This window comes from Malaclemys terrapin, chromosome 1, assembly GCF_027887155.1.
Source record: "Malaclemys terrapin pileata isolate rMalTer1 chromosome 1, rMalTer1.hap1, whole genome shotgun sequence".
NCBI lineage: Eukaryota > Metazoa > Chordata > Testudines > Emydidae > Malaclemys > Malaclemys terrapin.
Window position 1 is genome coordinate 47,391,996 of NC_071505.1, and position 18,241 is coordinate 47,410,236.

The 18,241-nt window shown below is 42.4% G+C and overlaps 1 protein-coding gene across 1 annotated transcript in view; it reads right to left on the reverse strand.

Moving 5' to 3' along the window:
• TES (testin LIM domain protein) overlaps nt 1-8,626 on the reverse strand; it is a 37,769-nt gene extending 29,143 nt beyond the window's left edge. Inside the window, exon 1 of the mRNA XM_054023746.1 lies at nt 8,283-8,626. Coding sequence (XP_053879721.1) covers nt 8,283-8,309 — 27 coding nt within the window. The 5' untranslated portion in view covers nt 8,310-8,626. The remainder of the gene's footprint in view (nt 1-8,282) is intronic.
• Between the last annotated feature and the right edge of the window lie 9,615 nt (nt 8,627-18,241).

An 18,241-nucleotide genomic window follows, 5' to 3' on the forward strand; every position in this document is an offset into this window, starting at 1 on the left:
GAGGGGGCACATGAAAAAACTAACTAGCCACATACACAAAAAGCATCACTGTCAGTTTATTTTAGTCTAGTCCCACTTTAGTAAATTTGGTAGCTTGCATCTTGTACAACAATCATTTATGCAATCAATTGAAATTGGACAATTGTGTCAGGAGACACTTTTTAAATATAATCCTAAAGGAGGGGTGCTTGATGTAACAGTGTATTTAGTAAAGAAGGAAAAATATTGATTTTCTTTCAAGTTCCCCTCATGCTGTTTTTTTTTTTTTTTTACAGTTACTGAAACGGAACATTATGAATCTGACAGAGCTGTTCTTTATGACAAAGGAGGATGTTAACCATTATTCTTTTAACAAATCTCCGCACCAAACATTGTTAGTGATCTTGTTTGGGCCTCGTTACTTTTGCTTGTAAGGAAAGAACTGTTCATTATCTTTTTCAAACACAATAGTCTTTTAGCATCTTAGCCTAAGCATAGGACAACTTTTTCACTTCAGAAGCGATTTGCTGATAGGTAGAACACACTTCAGTCAGTCAGGATGCACCATGTGAGCATTTCTTCATTTTTCTTTTCTTCAAATGAAGAAAATAAATTGCTCTAAGATCAACTAACAAAAAATGGAATTAGTCATCCCCTTCCACCTCCTCTCAGTTTGTTTGTTTTGTTTTTTTTTTTTTTCCTTGCAGGCAAAACTGTTAATTTGTACTGAAACGTTAAATGGATTTTCCTTTAAATTTTTAACCCTATATTGACAGTGACTGGGCTGAGCTTTCTGTTGTAACTGGTTTCCATGGCAGTAGTAACCAAACAGAAGTGTGTCAAACAGGAAGTTTATTTCAAGAGCAATTACTGAACCATGCCCTGCAAAACACAAAGTAAACTGCTCCCATATGTACTTTAAGTGTCAAGTTAGTGTGGAGCTTTTTCTCAAATACCTTTACTAAAGATTTCCAAAGTTGCTTCTCCATTTGCATTCAGTTTTACAACATACTAGAGTATTTTGGCATTCTATTTATGGGGAGGAAGCAGACATTCCACATTTTTAAGAGCAGTGCTTTGATCTTTTTCTATCAAACTATGTAGACATTTTTACAAAGCAAGTACTATAACATGGAAGATGTACAGAATAATAGTACTCATTGACCGCTTTTCCTTTCCTCTGGAAAGCCATGCTTACAGCATTATCACATTGTTTGTAATGCAGGATGGACTATGACCTACTGACTCATTTTATGAAGTTCACCAATGTAACAGACAGGGCAAAGCCAATTCAGACTTAGGCTAGGGCTACACTATGAGGTGCCACTAAAAGGCGTGCAGTGTAGCTGCTATTTCTCAGCAGGAGAGAGCCCCCGCCCGACAAAACTTCCACCTTTTCCTTCCCCCTTGAGTGCAGCAGCTTTGTTGGCAGACAAAGTGCCTGTGTAGACAAAGCCTTAGACAAAGGTCTTAACAGGGAGTTTAATGAAGTGTAACTGTTCAGTTTTCTTATGTCCCCATAGTTAAGTTAATTAAAGTTGTAGAACAAGACTAAACAAACTACGATTTCTAGCAAATACAATGTATGCTAACGTGTCCTCAAATATTCAGCATACTGTACTTTTTAGGTTATTTCTATTGTATAATCTTCCATCCCCTCTTTAGATACAAGGCATTGTCATTATCCCTAGTTTAATAAGACATTTTTTTAAATCATTATTGAATTAAAGTAATCTTGTGGGGAGTAGAGTGGAAAGATGAAATTTTATATATTTAGAAAGTGAAATTAAAATAAGAAATTAAAGAGAACCAAGTTTACTTATTCCAACTACTGTTGTACTGTTAATATTGTCAGTGTTGCAATTTCAGGGCAGTTTTGGGGGAGACTCAAATCTCATGAGTACACAGGTAGTTAGCTCAGGAACTCCTCTTAGCTGGGCAGCAGTGGCTCCCTCCCCCAACACAGTGCAGGGAGGAGGAGTTAATGGAGGTAACAGCCCAAAGGAAGTCCCTTCCCCTGTAGCCTGGATGGCAGCTGCTGGAGAAGACAAGGCACTGGGGAGCAGGGGAGAGCAGAGACCTGCATTTTTGTATGCTCACATTCAACCTGTGGTTTACAGGTTGAAAATTTAGCTTGCAATTGTCACAAAACACACAATGGGAGTAGTTCAGAAAATAGGATACAGACTTAAAAAACCCCCTACACCATGTTTATTCTGTTTGTAAATTTCATGATTTTTAGGGCAAATCTCTTGAATTCTGGGGTGCTGATTCAGTCTGAGCTCATGGGTTGGTAATATCACAATCACACACACTAAGAAGATTAAGTTAGTGATTGCCAAATGAGTTAGACAGCTGAAGGATTTTACAGTGTTCAGGGGGAGCTAAAATGAGTACTATAGAGCAGGCAGATTCATTACTAAGTTAAGAAGAAAAAGCCAGAGCCTGATCCTGAACTGCTTGTGCCCCTTGATTCCCTACTGTCTCCACTGCAGTTCTCCTCAAAGGATTTTAAAATAACTGAACTACAGAACAGTTTTAAAAGAGAAGGGCGTGGAGCGAGAGCACAGCTTCCTGCTACTTTGTATCCTCCTTCTCAGCTCTTGGTTTGGAGGGGAAGTAGTCTCTGGGCTTGTGTATATTGGGCTATATCTATACAGCACACTTAACTCAAGTAAGCACTCCTGAATTTTAGTCTAGCCTGGGTGTGATCTTCCCCACTTCAAAGATCTACCCATGTCAAGGCTGCTTCCCCACTCTGAACTTTAGGGTACAGATGTGGGGGCCTGCATGAAAACTTCTAAGCTTAACTACCAGCTTAGATCTGCTCTGCTGCCACCACTCCTGATGCTAATTCCCTTCCCTGGGTAGCCTTGAGAGACTCTTCACCAATTCCCTGGTGAATACAGATCCAAACCCCTTGGATCTTAAAACAAGGAGAAATTAGTCATCCTCCCCCTCCTCCCTTCCACCAACTCCTGGTGGATCAAGATCCATCTCCTTGGATCTAAAAACAAGGAAAATAATCAGATTCTTAAAAAGAAGGCTTTTAATTAAAGAAAAAGGTAAAAAATAATCTCTGTAAAATCAGGATGGAAAATAAGTTTGATTACCCTGTAAAGTTAAAGAGCTCAGAGGACCCCCCTCTAGCCTTAGGTTCAAAGTTACAGCAAACAGAGGTAAACACCCTAGTAAAAGGTACATTTACAATTTGAGAAAACAAAGGTAAACTAACACACCTTGCCTGGCTGTTTACTTACAAGTCTGAAATATGAGAGACTTTATCAGAAAGATGTGGAGAGCCTGGATTGATGTCTGGTCCCTCTTAGTCACAAGAGCGAACAACCCCCAAAACAAAGAGCACAAACAAAAGCCTTCCCCCACCCTCCCAAGATTTGAAAGTATCTTGTCCCCTTATTGGCCCTTTGGGTCAGGTGTCAGCCAGGTTACCTGAGCTTCTTAACCCTTTACAGGTAAAAGGATTCTGGAGTCTCTGGCCAGGAGGGATTTTATAGTACTGTACACAGAGCTATTACCCTTCCCTTTATAGTTATGACAACCCACATTAATGCATCCTCACCACTTGTGCACTTGCCTGAGTGTTTGGGGAACATCCCATGGTTCTTTGTTCTGAGATGCACTAGGAACTTTCCCAGTTAATTGTAAGAACACTTGCCTATCCTGGGGGGTGAGGAGATGGGAAGAGAAACTGGGAAGGGCATAGGATTCAATGATTTATTTTATTTTTTTGCCTGTATCCTCTCTGGAAAGTGAGCAGGTACCAGCTTAACTTAAAGTGGAGCCCAGGCTCTAACCCATGGCCCCCACTCAGACAGCCAGCTTGGACTTAAAGCACCTCCAAACCTGGATAGATGGTACAGGGGTTAAGGCTAAAACCTGGGTAAGAGCCCTGGTTAATTGTCCAGCATAGATATAATCTTAAAAAAGCTGTGCCAGCGTACCTATTGTTAAAAGGATCCAGTTACAGCAAAGCAAATCCCTAAAATAGTGTTTGAACCATTTAAAAAAATAAAACCTACACTTGAACCAATTTGGCAATTCAGTAAGCATTTGCTTTATTTTAGTCCAAATTAAAGGCAATGAAAGATTTCATAAAAATGGCCATACTGAGTCAGACCAATGGTCCATCTAGCCCAGTATCTTGTCTGCCAACAGTGGCCAATGCCAGGTGCTTCACAGGAATGAACAGAACAGGTAATCAAGTGATCCGTCCCCTATTATCCATTTCCAGCCTCCAGCACACAGAGGCTATGGACACTTCAGAGCATGGTTTTGCATCCCTGTCCTTCCTGTCTAATAGCTATTGACAGACAGGAAAGAATGTGTGTGGGAGTAGGGAGGAAGAATTATAGGCTCTGATTTTGTTCTTTAGAGCTTGAAAGGAGACCTAGAAGTACCATCTTAGAAGCTTCATCACTTGATGTTTACTCTGCTACTAAATACAAGATACTCGATATAGTATAGAAAAACCAATACTGAATTGTCAAGGGATGTCTCTTTTCCATTTCTAGTGTCTATCAACATTGTATCTCTTGAAGTTTTCATGCCACACTCCGCTCAGTCCATTGTCCCTTGTGTTTTTTTAGAACTGAACTATTTCAGGACAATGAATTACTGTTGTGCACCAACTACACAGTAGATTTAGGGCACCAGATACAAAAACATCCATTTCTAACTTCTGACTAGACACCAGGCCAAGTTTCTCCCTACGAAAATGAGAATACATTCTTCAGTTTGGACATAGTGATTACTCAATTATCTTGTCAACTCTGGGGTGGCAAACCTGACAGACATTATTGATGATTTTGATTAATTGTTTTAGACAAAGACAGTTGGATAAAAGTGTTAGGAAAATAAAGTGAAAAGGGGCTTGGAGAGAAATAGGAGAAAAGAAAACAGGGCTCAATAAAGAGTAGAGAAAGCATTAGTAAGAAAGACAGCAGGGATTCATTTGTTGTGTAATGTGGAAATTCAGGGCTGTGGCCCTTTTGTAAATTCATGGCAGTATAAAACAATTTTAATCAAAACACTATTTCCACCCCCCATTAGGGAAAGAAAAGCAGTTGTACAATGAGGGCTGGTGATTTACTTCTAAACACAGGATCACACCATGAAGCTTTCAGTTCATCCTGTTGCTGATCTGTCAGAGGACGAATTTCTTTTCTTTTGAGAAATGTAAATGTATACTTTTGTTTAAAAAAAAAAATGGAGAAGTGATAAGCCAAATGATGGAGAGTTTCTTAATGTTTGGGAGGAGTCTTCCATATCCCTGACTTCATAAGGTTAACTTATGAAAATGCAGCATGCTGCTCTTCTTACTGTGTCAGCTTCAAAGTTTGTAGGTCTCGGATATCTGCAGAAAAGTGTTTGGTGAAAGACTAGCTTTGGAGTCTGAGAGAGAGAAGTGAAAGTTGGGTTAAAAACAAGACAGAACAAACAGAAAAGCCCTGTGTGTAATATTATCTTTCACTATTTCCATTACCTATTGTATGATTTAAAGCAGGTGTTCACCATGACCATTTTGCTCAAACCAATACCAAACTATTAAGCAAAAGTAGGTGTCATCAGGTTCTATCAGTTATCATAACTGATATGCTAAACTATGAAAACACAGGTCTGAAATTTTAGATTTACTCTTCCCCCAGCTCTTCATTGTGTACAAAGATGAAATATTTCAGAAAGAGTGGGGAGCCTGAGGTTGTCAAACATCTAAATATTTTACAGGGGCTTAGAGTGCATTTCATAACTGCATTCAAAACAATTGAGTTTTTTTTACTAATTAAGGTTCCAATTATGAGACTGTGTGCAGGCACATCTCTGCCATTCTGTACAGCCCCATTAAAATCAATGGATCTCTGTGTGGCTGCACCCATCTACCGTCAAATGCAAAATCAGGGCCTAAGTGATTTTATAGAATCTGCATACAACATTAATCAATTTTTCCATAGAGATTACATCACCACACACTCACTCAGTGTGAGGTTAAGAGTTAGGCATATTGGCTATACTTGAGGAGTCAGAAATGAGGAGTTAACCTACAGTCCCATGACACCCTTGTCATTTTTGGTAAGTTTCTTTCTAGTAGACCGACATTTCTTATATCTTAGGCCTTGGCTACACTTGGCAATTCAGCCAAGTGAAGCGCAAGTGTAGTTGCTCTCTCGCAGCACTGTAAGTACTCCACCTCTCCGAGGGTAGCAAGCATGCAGCACTGCGAGCGCCGATTACACTGGTGCTTTACAGCGCTGCGCTTGGGGGGGGGAGGGGGGGGGGAGACACAGCATCTTCACACCCTTGAGAGCAGCAAGTTGCAGCGCTGTACAGCACCAGTGTAGCCAAGGCCTTATAAACAACATTTCCACTTTTTTCTAAACAAAAGAACATTTTGGATGTCTGCAGGTTTGGATAAGAGTAATAAAATCATTTATAAATCTCTGTACCTAGCCAAATACAGTACTGCAAAAATGTAAAACATTCACACTTTAACACAACCTTTGTTCCTCAAGACAAGTTTTGACTTAACTATTTAAGACTCTTCCAGGTTTAAGTTTATCACACACGCATTTGTCACTAGATCTGGAGTTCTCAAACTTCATTGCATGGTGACACCCTTTTGACGACAAATTACTACATGACCCCAGGAGGAGGGGCCAAAGCCTGAGCTGCACCACCGTGAGCTGGGGGGCCAAAGGCTTCAGCCCCGGGCAGGTGGCCTGTAACCTGAGCCCCACCACCCAGGGTTGAAGCCCTCCGGCTTTGGCTTCAACCCCAGGCAGTGGGGTTCAGGCTTCAGCTTTGGGCCCCAGAAAGTCTAAGCCAGCCCTGGTCATGACCCCATTTTAATGGGGTTGCCCACTCTAGGGTCCCAACCTACAGTTTGAGAACTGCTGAACTAGATAAAATGAAATGGCAAGGTTCCTTTTTAAATATCAGTTAAGTTGAAACCACACTAGGGAAAAAAACAAAACAATGACAACTCCTCAAATCTATTTAAGGCATCCTTGTTACAGAATTCCACATACAATATTCCATCTGCCTTTCCAAAACTCATTACTGAAGAAATTTGCATTAAACTAGAACTTTGACTCTCCATCTGCTTCTCTTACTTATCTCCAAATCAAATAATTGTGATGTCCCAACAAAAAGTTTGATATCACATAGCAAAGAGCCTGTTTTCCATGTCAATAAAACAAGGTCATCAATAGACAAGACATACAGAAAATGAAATCCATAACTGACTCAAAAGGGAATATTCTTCCCAAAATGAGTCAATTGGTCTTTAGAGGATCCTTAAACTATACTGACTGAATTAGCTAAAGATTTCATTGAAGATGCCCTTTATAAGCCGTATATACATGAACACAGGTTAGCATGTCAGGTATTATTATTTCAGGATTCAATTGTTCTAATATGGCACTAATTTTTTTTTTGTTTTTTCCTATCAGGTAAAAAAAAATATGGGCTGCAGGATCATAGGCCTGGAGTCTGGAGAGCAATGTTCTGTATTTAAACAATTGCCACTGCAGGTGGAGAGAAACCTTCTTTGGCTTAGGGGCTGGGGAAGGACAGTGGGTGATGGTAGTAAGTAGGTTAGTAAACTAGTCATTCAGTGCCTCTTATTTTATGCAAGTTTAATCTGGTCACATTAAACAACCCTTCCTATAATCTTCTACTTTAAGAAACAGAAACAAATTACCAACTTCCTCCCAGCCACCACTTTCACACATACCCACCACCACTACCCTCATTTACAGGTCTTTGAAGGCAAACAGCAAAGCTAGCAAACCTGAGCGAGAACAAGGGAGGGGCCATGCATCATGCTCTGGGGTTGGAGATCTTCACCTCATATTCTAATGGGATCCAACTCAAAGAGCCCCGATTAACTGGCACAACTCTCATTCCCTTGAGAAGACAGCGGCAGCTTGAGGGAAAAGTCAACATAATTCAAGCAGATCCTGCCCAACATAAGATTTTTGGGGGTGGGGGTCCCACTCCATAGCTAACGGGGGGAGTATGACTGAAACAGGAGATGCATTCTCCTGTGTAGTGAGCCTATCTATCCCCTCCCGATCAGACACCGCAGACAGGACAGCGGCTGCGATGGATCTGAAGGCTGGGGGGGGGGGGGGGGGGGGGGCGAGGAGAGCAGACAGGGCTGCTGCTATATAGGAAAAGAACAACGAGGTGCAGCAGCGGGGATCTGGAGCCTTGTCCGCCCCAGGAGCGCCCGGGGCAGGTAACCCAGGAGCCCGCGCAGCGCAGCACAGCAAACCCCGCCCTACCTTTTTCACTTTGCTCTCCAAGTCCATTGTCTCTCTCCGCTGGGAACAAGGCTACTCGAGCGGAGGTTCAGCGGGAGACGCTCACCAGCGGCACGCGGATGTGGTTAGGGCTGCGCTAGCCTCACCCCTGCTTGCACCCAGCAAGAGAAGCTCTTACACTCAAACTTCCGCTGCCCTGCGGCCGCGGCTGCCGCGGAGGGAGTGGCAAGGGAACAAAGGAGCTCCCCAGCCAATCCCGCTGTAGCGGCTCCCTGGTCTGCGAGCCAATCAGAGTCTCACACCGGGCTCCAGCTCGCTTGCCGGCTGAGCAGCAGCCCGGGGCTTGCAAAAGGCCCGACTTAGGGGGTGTGGCGCCTCCCCGGTTCAGCGCTGCGCAGCCGCAGCGGCAGAACGAGCGTGCTCCGAGCCTGGTGCCGGTCTGGGAGGAGTTGCGAAGTTGGATGGGGGCAGAGGGCTCTGAGTTCGGCTTTTGAATCATTCACAGACTGAGTCAGCTGATAAGGTCATGGAGAAGGTATTTGCTGGCGCAACTCTCCAGCTTTGGGCAAATCCGCCTGGAAGTTTGGCTCCTCCCAAAGAAGGGGAAATGGCCTGAAATCTAGTGATGTATTTTGGCAGGAGACAGGATCAGTGCCCGCCTCTCTAAAACTGCCCTCACATGTTCGATAACTTCCCAGGCTCTGTTTTTTCTGGGGTTTGCCTTGTCCTTTGATACATGTATTTCCTCTGCCTTCAGCGCTACTGCCTTTGGGCAACTTGCCCCACTCTAAGGAATTTCACCGATAAATCACTGCGGTCCGAGGATGACAAAGCAGCTCAACTGAATGTCAAGATGAGACAAGCTATGTTTAAAGAAAATGTCAGAGGGTTAGATTTTTGGCTCTGTCTATGCTACAGTTTGGGCCATCTGGCTAATTGCAGGCTGCTTGGCTGGGGCATCACTTTTTGCTCTTTTGTGGTTTGTTTATTGTATTTGTTATAATTTGTATTCTAGTAGTGCCTAGAGGCAATTAGAAAATTGGGGAGTTAGGCACTGAGGGATTTAGAGCAAGATTTTTCAAGATATGTAGGTACATAAAACTCCATTGGCATTTGGCAGCCACACACCCGGGCACTTCTAAAAATTCCATTAACAACAGGATTTACGAAAGTACTTAGGGGTGGAATCCGCAAAGGGATTTAGGCATTGCAACACTTGTCTAATTTGTAGGCACCTACAAAATCACAAAAACACCCTTGTGATCCACAAAGAAGAGTTAGACACCTAGACTCTCTGTAGAATGGGGAGAGAAAATGTGATCTACAAAAGAGCATGCCTGACCAGACTAATGGAGATGCTGATGTGTTCAGCCTTGCCCCTTTCTCAGAAATAGGCACCTAAATCCTGGCTGCAGGGAGGTGCCTAGCTCTATTAGTGATCCATATTCAGGACCAGTCTCCGTGCATAGGTGCCTACATAGTTTCTTGTGGGAAAGAGTTATGTACCTGCCTTGCACCACACAAAGGTAGAGGTGGAGCCTATCTTATAGCTTTTATCCCAGTGGCTAGAGCATTCATCTGGGAGGTGGAAAACCCAGGTTCAATTCCTCCAACCCTGCCAGAGAAGAGGATTTGAACAGGGGTGTCCCACCTCTCAGGAGGCTTCTCTAACCACTGAGCTCTTGGTTAGGCTGATAAGGGCTCCCTCAGTCTCTCCTGGTGAAGAGAGAAATACAATGTGATTGGCACAGGGGAGACTCAACACATGGTCTCCTAATACCTGTGACTACTGGAGTACAGAGTCATTCCCACTCTTTCTCTCTGTGGTCCATTGACCATTTAAGGATTTATCCACAGTGGAACAGCTTCAACGGGATCTATTGAAAGAGCCCTGCATCAGACTATCCCAGAGCTCAGTTGTTAGAGCACTCTCCTGAGAGTGGAAAGAAGCACTCTATATCCATTCACTGAGGTGATCTATTGTTGAGTGGGAGTGTTTTTTGTGAAAGATTAGATCCTGGTTCCTGTGAAGCCAGCCAGCACTGCAACAGATGGAACTTTGGGGGGAAATCCTATTTCCTTAGATAGGAAAGGAAACTGTTAATAAGTGTAGGGCCTAGTTTACAAAACAAAGTCATAAAATGTGATGTAACCATTTGTTTCCATCACTGTCGCTTGTTTCTAGTGGAGTCTCTATTCTTTCTTAAATAAACTTGGGCACTAAGTGAGTTTTGGTGCCTACAGGGTTTGGTGGGAGTTTTGTGGGTTGTAGTGGGTGACCTAGGTGCCTACATAGCTTTATGGATTCCACCCTAGCTGCCTAAATCCCAGACTTAGGCACCTAACTTTTAGGTGCCTAGAAAATCAGCCAGATTCACAAAGCCTGAGTCTGGCACCTGGGCAGTAGTTTACACAATCCCATGGGAGCCTGTGGGGGATTCCAGCGAGAGGGGTGTGTCCTAAATTACACATCTCTCAAAGAGTTCAGTGCCTAAGTATGAACTGCAGGGAGGTGACTCCTTGTTTGGATTGTCAGCTGCTAGCCCTCTCCTGGAGGTAGGTACCTCTATGGATAATTAATGAAAGAAGAAAAAGCAAGTATGAATGCCTCTGTAGCCTGGTGATTTGAGCACTCGCTTAAGTGGTGGGAGATCTAGGTTTGAGTTCCCCTGCTACAGTGACTTTTTAAAGCTTCAACAGGAGAGATTGAGGGAGCCCTCCCCATCAGAATAGCCCAATGGCGAGGGCACTCACCTGAGAGGTGACAGATCCCTGTTCAAACTCCTTTTCCCCCTCAAGCAGAAGGGATTTGAACTGGGGGGTTCCCACATTCTGGATGAGTTCCCTAGTCACTGGGCTAAAAGTTCTGAGGGAAATTCTCCTCCTCCAGCTGTTTTGTGTAAGCTTGTCCACAGGGGCTCAATTCAGTAGGTGAGCTCTGAGCACACTTATTGGATTGGGCCCTTAGAATCTTTCCATTTAATAAAATGGGTTTTGGATAAGGCCCTTGGCATGGAAGCAGCTGTTCTGTTTATTTAGGTCTGAAGCAATATAGTCCACCTTTCCTGATTGTTTAAAGTAAAACATTTGTGTGTCATAGCTACTCTCTGAACTCTTGAAATTTGTAAAGAAAGTGGATGTAAACTAGGAAGGTGTCAATTGTTCCTATTTACAAAGAGGGCAGAGGGAATCAGAGTGACTTGTCAAGAAATTAATATTTCAACTTATAAGAGGCAATATTGCAAATCAGCCTAAGGGCTTCATCTTGCACTCTTTAAAGTTAGTTTAAATGTAGTTGCTCTGCATATTTTAAACATTGTACCCAACTTTTCCGAACACTAGCTAGGCCAATCACTACTGGAGTAGAACCCATGAGAAGAAACGGTGCATTATGTTATACTGCCAAATTCTACTTTGTTATATCCGAGCAAATGAAGTTAATGGATCGAACCAATGGATTTATCTCCAGATTTACACCAGTACAACTGAAAACAGAACTTAGAGTCATTGTGTCTTGTGCTTCTTTGTGTATCAGTGATTTTTGTGTAGTTGCTACCAACAAAAGTGGTGTGATTCAAAATATTACTATTCTTCTTAGCAGTTGGTATGCATCTTTGAAAATTTAGATTGTGGTCCCAAACTAAGTTAGGTACAGACATAAACATTTAAAGAGTCACACCTTTGCTTTTCATCCTAAAGTGTTCAAATGAGTAAGTCCCATATACATTTTCTCCTTTCATATTTTCCTGTAATCTTGGGGGAGGGGGGGTGGGACATGACTAGATATATACAGTTAAACTGCCCTATGTGACATTTACCAATAATTTGGCAGATTATTTTTTATTTCACTGATTTAAGCAGCTCATATTCTCTCACACACAAACTGTTCTTAAATTGTCAGATGCTAAATGTTCTGTTTTCTCCCAGAGAGGCCAGACATGTCTGTCTTCTAATGTGTTCTTAAATTTTACAACTGCCATTGTTTGCTGAGACTTTATTACAGGGAAAGGAAGATTAATATGGGATCCTTTGGATCTTGGCCACATCACAGCAGCTGTTGAAGGCTCAGTCTTGCTCCCATTGAAGTAATGACAAAATTCCAATTGACTTCTATTCTGGAACTTTAGTAGCAGGCAGCATGGCACAATGCTAATTATGCCAGCTGCTCCTAGGAAGGGATCTATAGACTAGATGCAACCTAGGTCTATGGTGGCTCTTTAGGTCATGTCATGATGAGAGAAAAGGCAATGTGGAAGGCACCAGCTGGCAGTTGTCATGCTGACATAACCAGCATTTGTTGTATCATGTTCCACAGTAATGAGGCTGGTGGTGGTGTGGTTTTTTGAGGAGGGCTAGATACCAAAGTAATGAGTGCATTATAAGTAACAATCCAGATGCATTAGGTAGATTAGACAGATGCATTTATAAATACAACCCTAAATCTGATGTAGGATGATGTCATAATGGTTATTCATAATGTTTAAAATTCTCTTCTTGTGAAGCTGATATTTAATAAACAGTTTTTATTTAAACATTTAAAGTGGCTGTGTCACTTTAACTTGCAGCTGAATTCCTCTGGTTGTGCTGTTTACTCAAAGCTTTATATGTTATAGAAAATGACAGTGTTGTGCTTTTAAAATTTTTTCTTAAGTATAATCTGAAGTGTAGCATAAATACAGATGTCTGTTTTGCCTCAACGTGGATTAATACACTAATTTAGTTTTCAGAAAACAATTCCACCCTGAAAATGGATGACATTTGTCTTTTTGTATCTATTTAAATATAACTACTGGTTTAATGGCTTGAGGAGAGATCAATTATTGGGAAAATGGAGCCGCTGCTTTAGTCCACTTATTAGTGCTCTAGCTTTTATTCCTAATAGCAAAATCAGTAGTTATATACATTCTGAAGTGCAGTGCTCCTACCAGAACACGACTGACTATGTTAAAACAATCTATAATTTAAACAAATAAAGTTAGCCAAAATATGTCAGAAAAGTACCAAATAAGGCCAGAGATACTCCTTGGCTCTGTGAAAAGCTGATTGCACAATAATAGTTTCCATAATGTTTCATTTGTTTGACCGTGCATAGAAGTGACATTTGCTGCACATAAAGATGTGAGAGAATAACCAAGAGACAGCTAGGTTAATTTTACCTGTGCTTTTTGTTGTGTTGTTGCTTACCTTGTTTCTATGTATTTACTTTATATATGTATATCTTGTCTTTATTCAGAACACTTACCTAGTTTTCTGCATCTTTTACCCTAAAAAGCACACAGACAATAAAATAAAAAGAAACTAGCATTTCAGAAATGCACTGATTTTTAATCAAGTAGGTAACATAGGATTTTTCTTTGTTATAATCTGGACCAAAGGTCACTGAAGGAATATTCAATAGCAAAAAACAGTAATATGAAATCACCAGAGATTACATTTGGACTCCCTCCCTTGCAAGGTGACTCCAGCACTCATCATAGCACCCTTATTTTTTCACTAGTAGTAATTTAGAGATTAACGGACTTTTTTTTTTTTTTTTTTTTTTTTTTCCCATAAGGGGATAGTGTAACGCCCAGCTAGTCAGAAAAATAGTTATTCTTATGCCATAAAGTATTATTTAGTAACCTCTATCTGGACTGCCAGAAGGTCTCTTAACACTATTTAAGAAGAGTTGTCACCTCACATGAGATCATGCTTTATGGCTACAATTGCTAAAACAAACAGTAATTGACTTACATATTCTGTCTATTCGGTATTACAGGCTATTGTGAGCTTTGCCAGCCACACCCTAGCAGACCCAGCCAGGTCTTAGGAAACAGCCTCTATGCATCAGCCCTCCTAAATACTGATTCCTTTTTTAGCCCTAGGAACAACTCCAGGCTTGGCTGCACAATTAGAGCATTTTCTTGAAGTGGATTAATAATGCTGTCAGGGTCATGCATCGCCAAGCGAGTACTTGAAATACTGAATAGCTCAAAGTCTCTCCATCTATTTATTTCATTCCCAGAAAAACTAACACGAGACTGGAAAAAGAGGTTCCCAACTGAGAAGTGGCCCCCTGCTCTGCCCAATAAATCAGAGAGAAGCTGTAAAATCATAGAGCAGTCTTAGAAGAAGCTTTGATCAGAATGATGAGTAGTTCCCTCCAAACATCTGCAAATAAAATGAAAGTAGTTATCTAGGGTAAACTCTAAAATGTTTCCCTCCTTTCATATCCTTCAACCTATTATTCAGTACTTTAACCTTTATTGTCACACTCAAATCTTTCTTCAGACTCAATGACAGAATAGTAAGGCATAGTTACCCTAATGTAGCTATAGGTATCCTCTTTTAAGTACAAATTTAGGCCCCAGTCCTGCAGATTGCTCTGGGTGGATAGAATCCTGTGGGCACTGGGATCCATCCATGCCATATTAAAATTTCAATTCAAATTTAAAACTGGAATTATATCAGTAGTTGCTTTTTAGCTTATGTGTAATTCATCACATCCCTCATATGCTGAAGTGCTTCTAAAGGCGACGTGGACAGCCCCTTGTTCTTAAGCCTTTTGCTAGAGAGACCTGTAGGTCTATGATGAATTAAAAAAACAGAGTTAGTATCAGGGTTGCTAGGCATCCAGTTTTTGACCGGAATGCCTGGTCGAAAAGGGACCCTGGCAGTTCCGGTCAGCACTGCTGACTGGGCCATTAAAAGTCTGGTCAGCAGCGCAGTGAGGAGCCGGGACTAAGGCAGGCTCCCTGACTGTCCTAGCTCCACACGGCTCCTGGAAATGGCCGCCAAGTTCTTGTGGCTCCTAGACACATGGGTGACCAGGGAGGTGTTCCGCACGTTGCCCCTGCCCCAGATCCCAGTTCTGCAGCTCCAGTGGCCAGGAACCACAACTAATGGGAGCTGCAGGGGAGGTGCCTGCAAGGATCTGGCATCTGCTTTCTGCAAGCCATGATAAGTGCTGCTGGGACCATGCGCACACACCCCAACCCCCTGTGCCAGCCTGGAGCCCCCTCCTTTACCCCAAACCCCTCATCCCTGGCCCCAACGCAGAGCCCGCACCCCCAGTCGGAGCCCGCACCCCCCTCCCGCACTCCAACCCTGTGTCTTAACCCAGTGAAGTGAGTGAGGGTGGGGGAGTGTGAGGGAGGGAGGGCTCAGAGAAGGGGCAAGACGGGTGTTTGGTTTTGCGAGATTAGAAGGTTGGCAACCCTACTCAGTATCTTTCTTCTAACACACAGAAACCTCTCACAAGCAGCCATGAGCCTAACCACATCATGTTTTACACTCACTTCTTGTGCCTTTTCTTTAGTTAGGCCTTGATCCTGCAAAGACTTATGTATGTGCTTCACTTTACACACTTGAGTAGTCCCATTGAGTTAAAAGGGAGTATTGACTAGCATTAAGTTAAGCACAGCAGGTAGGCTCCAGGAAAGGACTTAGGCATTTGCGATGCTGAAGATCACAACACCTAATTTTTAGATGCCTAGAAAATCACAGGAACATCACTGCAGTACACAAAGCCAAGTTAGATAACAGGTCTCCCTATACAATGAATGTGATCCACAAAAGTCAGCACGCTAGGCGGGGAGCCACTTAAGCTACCAATGGGTAATGCCAACAAGGGGGGTGTTTGCTAAGCCTTGGCTCAGAGAAAGGCACATAAATTTGGGCTACAGGGAGGTACCTATTTCTTCTTAGTGATCCAGGAACCTGTTGACTGAAGTGAGGTTCTTACCCACGAAAGCTTATGCTCCCAATACTTCTGTTAGTCTTAAAGGTACCACAGGACCCTCTGTTGCTTTTTACAGATTCAGACTAACACGGCTACCCCTCTGATACTTGTTACCTGGAGGTACCTATGCCACTTCTTGTGGGGATGAGTTAGGCGCCTGCTTTGCTTCACACACAAAACAGCTGGAGGAAAAGGGAAAAATGAGGAGCCTCTGTGACGTTGTGCAATCTATATGGTTTTATAAAAACTTGATAATAAGTCAATATAATGTAACTGAGCTGGTTTTAGAGAAAATACGGTAATAAGTGAATGTAACGTAACTGGGATATGCTTCATGCAAAAGGTCTCTTGTAAGGTATCATTACAAAGCTTATAATCTACTGAGTATGATCATCTGATTTGTATAAATGTACCACTCTTGTATCTAAAACTAGAAATATAAAATGTAACTCTGAGGGCCTATTGTAATTGTGTAAAGTGTGGACCATTAATGATGGTTTGGAATCTTGATGACTCCCATTGTCTGCAGATGGCTGTATTTACCTGTGAGTCTTCCTGTATATGTGTGTGCTGGCAAGTGAGTAATGAAGTCTTGCAGTGACATGTGATCATGTCACCTGAACTGGAATCCATCTTTAACCTGGTGCTTTTCCAGTGAGGGGGGGTGGAAACCCAGAGAGACAAAGAGTTCCCGCCTTATGCAAAAGATATATAAAGGGGGGAAGAGAAGAGAGAGGGGGAGAAGCCATCATGAAGAATCCCCTAGCTACCACCTGAGCTGCAACAAGAGCTGTACCAGGGGAAAGAATTGTGCCCAGGCCTGGAAGATGTCCAGTCTGAGAAAAACTTACTGAAGCATCTCTGAGGGTGAGATTATCTGTATTTCGTTTGATTAGGCATAGATTTGCGCATTTTATTTTATTTTGCTTGGTGACTTACTTTGTTCTGTCTGTTACTACTTTGAACCACTTAAATCCTACTGTCTGTATTTAATAAAATCACTTTTTATTTAGTAATTTACTCAGAGTATGTATTAATACCTGGGGGAGCAAACAACTGTGCATATCTCTCTATCAGTGTTATAGAGGGCGAACAATTTATGAGTTTGCCCTGCATAAGCTTTATGCAGGGTAAAACGGATTTATCTGGGTTTAGACCCCATTGGGAGTTGGGCATCTGAGTGCTAAAGATAAGCACGCTACTGCGAGCTGTTTTCAGGTAAACTTGCAGCTTTGGGACAAGTGATTCAGACCCTGGGTCTGTGTCTGGAGCCAGACGGGAGTGTCTGGCTCAGCAAGACAGGGTGCTGGAGTCCTGAGCTGGCAGGGAAAACAGAAGCAGGGGTAGTCTTTGCACATTGGGTGGCAGCTCCCAAGGGGGTTTCTGTGATCCAACCCGTCACAGCCTCCAAAACAGAAAATCCCATAGCTCAGTGGTTAGAGCAGCTTCCTAAGAGGTGAGAGACTCCTATTCAAATAGTTTCTCCCCCTCTGGCAGAGGGGGGTGAATTGAACCTGGGTCTCCCACATCCCCAGAAAGTGTTCTAACCACTAGGCTAAAAGGTATATGGTGAGCAACTCCTCCTCCAGCCAGACTTTACATGGGACCTGGTTGGATAGGTGTGCTTAGAGGCGATCTACTGAATCTGTCCCCACATATGAGCTAGGCAGCCAAATGCCCATCTTCCCTTGGTTTGTGATTTGCTCTGGGGTTTAGTTAGGAGATGAGCATCTGGATGCCTAGAGGGAGGCAGCAGTGTGCATGCTCAGAGGCGGATACTTAAGTGTGGAGGGAACCTTTACCCTTAAAACTTAGGTGCCTAAACTCACTTGGTGCCTATGGGGTATGGCAGGAATTTTGTGGATAACAGCTGAGCCAAAACTGGGATTTAGGTGCCTAAATCTGGGGTGTAGGTGCCTACGTACCTCTATTAATACTGACTGTAATACATTAGTAAGATAAGAATAAAAAAGTCAAAATAAGGGTTTTCACAACATGTGCTTATACTTTGCTTTGTACTTCCCACATATCTTCTGTCCTCCTTGTCCATGTGCTGCTCTATTAACGGCATCTAAATTCCCTTGTCTCTCTCGAAAGGAATCACTAAGATCTGAGCTCACCTATCCCATCCACCTTTTGATTGCTTCATAACCATCACATTTTAAATATAATTTTGTAGCATCAGTTCTTTATCGCCAAAACAGCTGATAAAGACACAAAAAGCAATGAGGAAAGGAAACATTTAGTTGAAGCAGTGTTC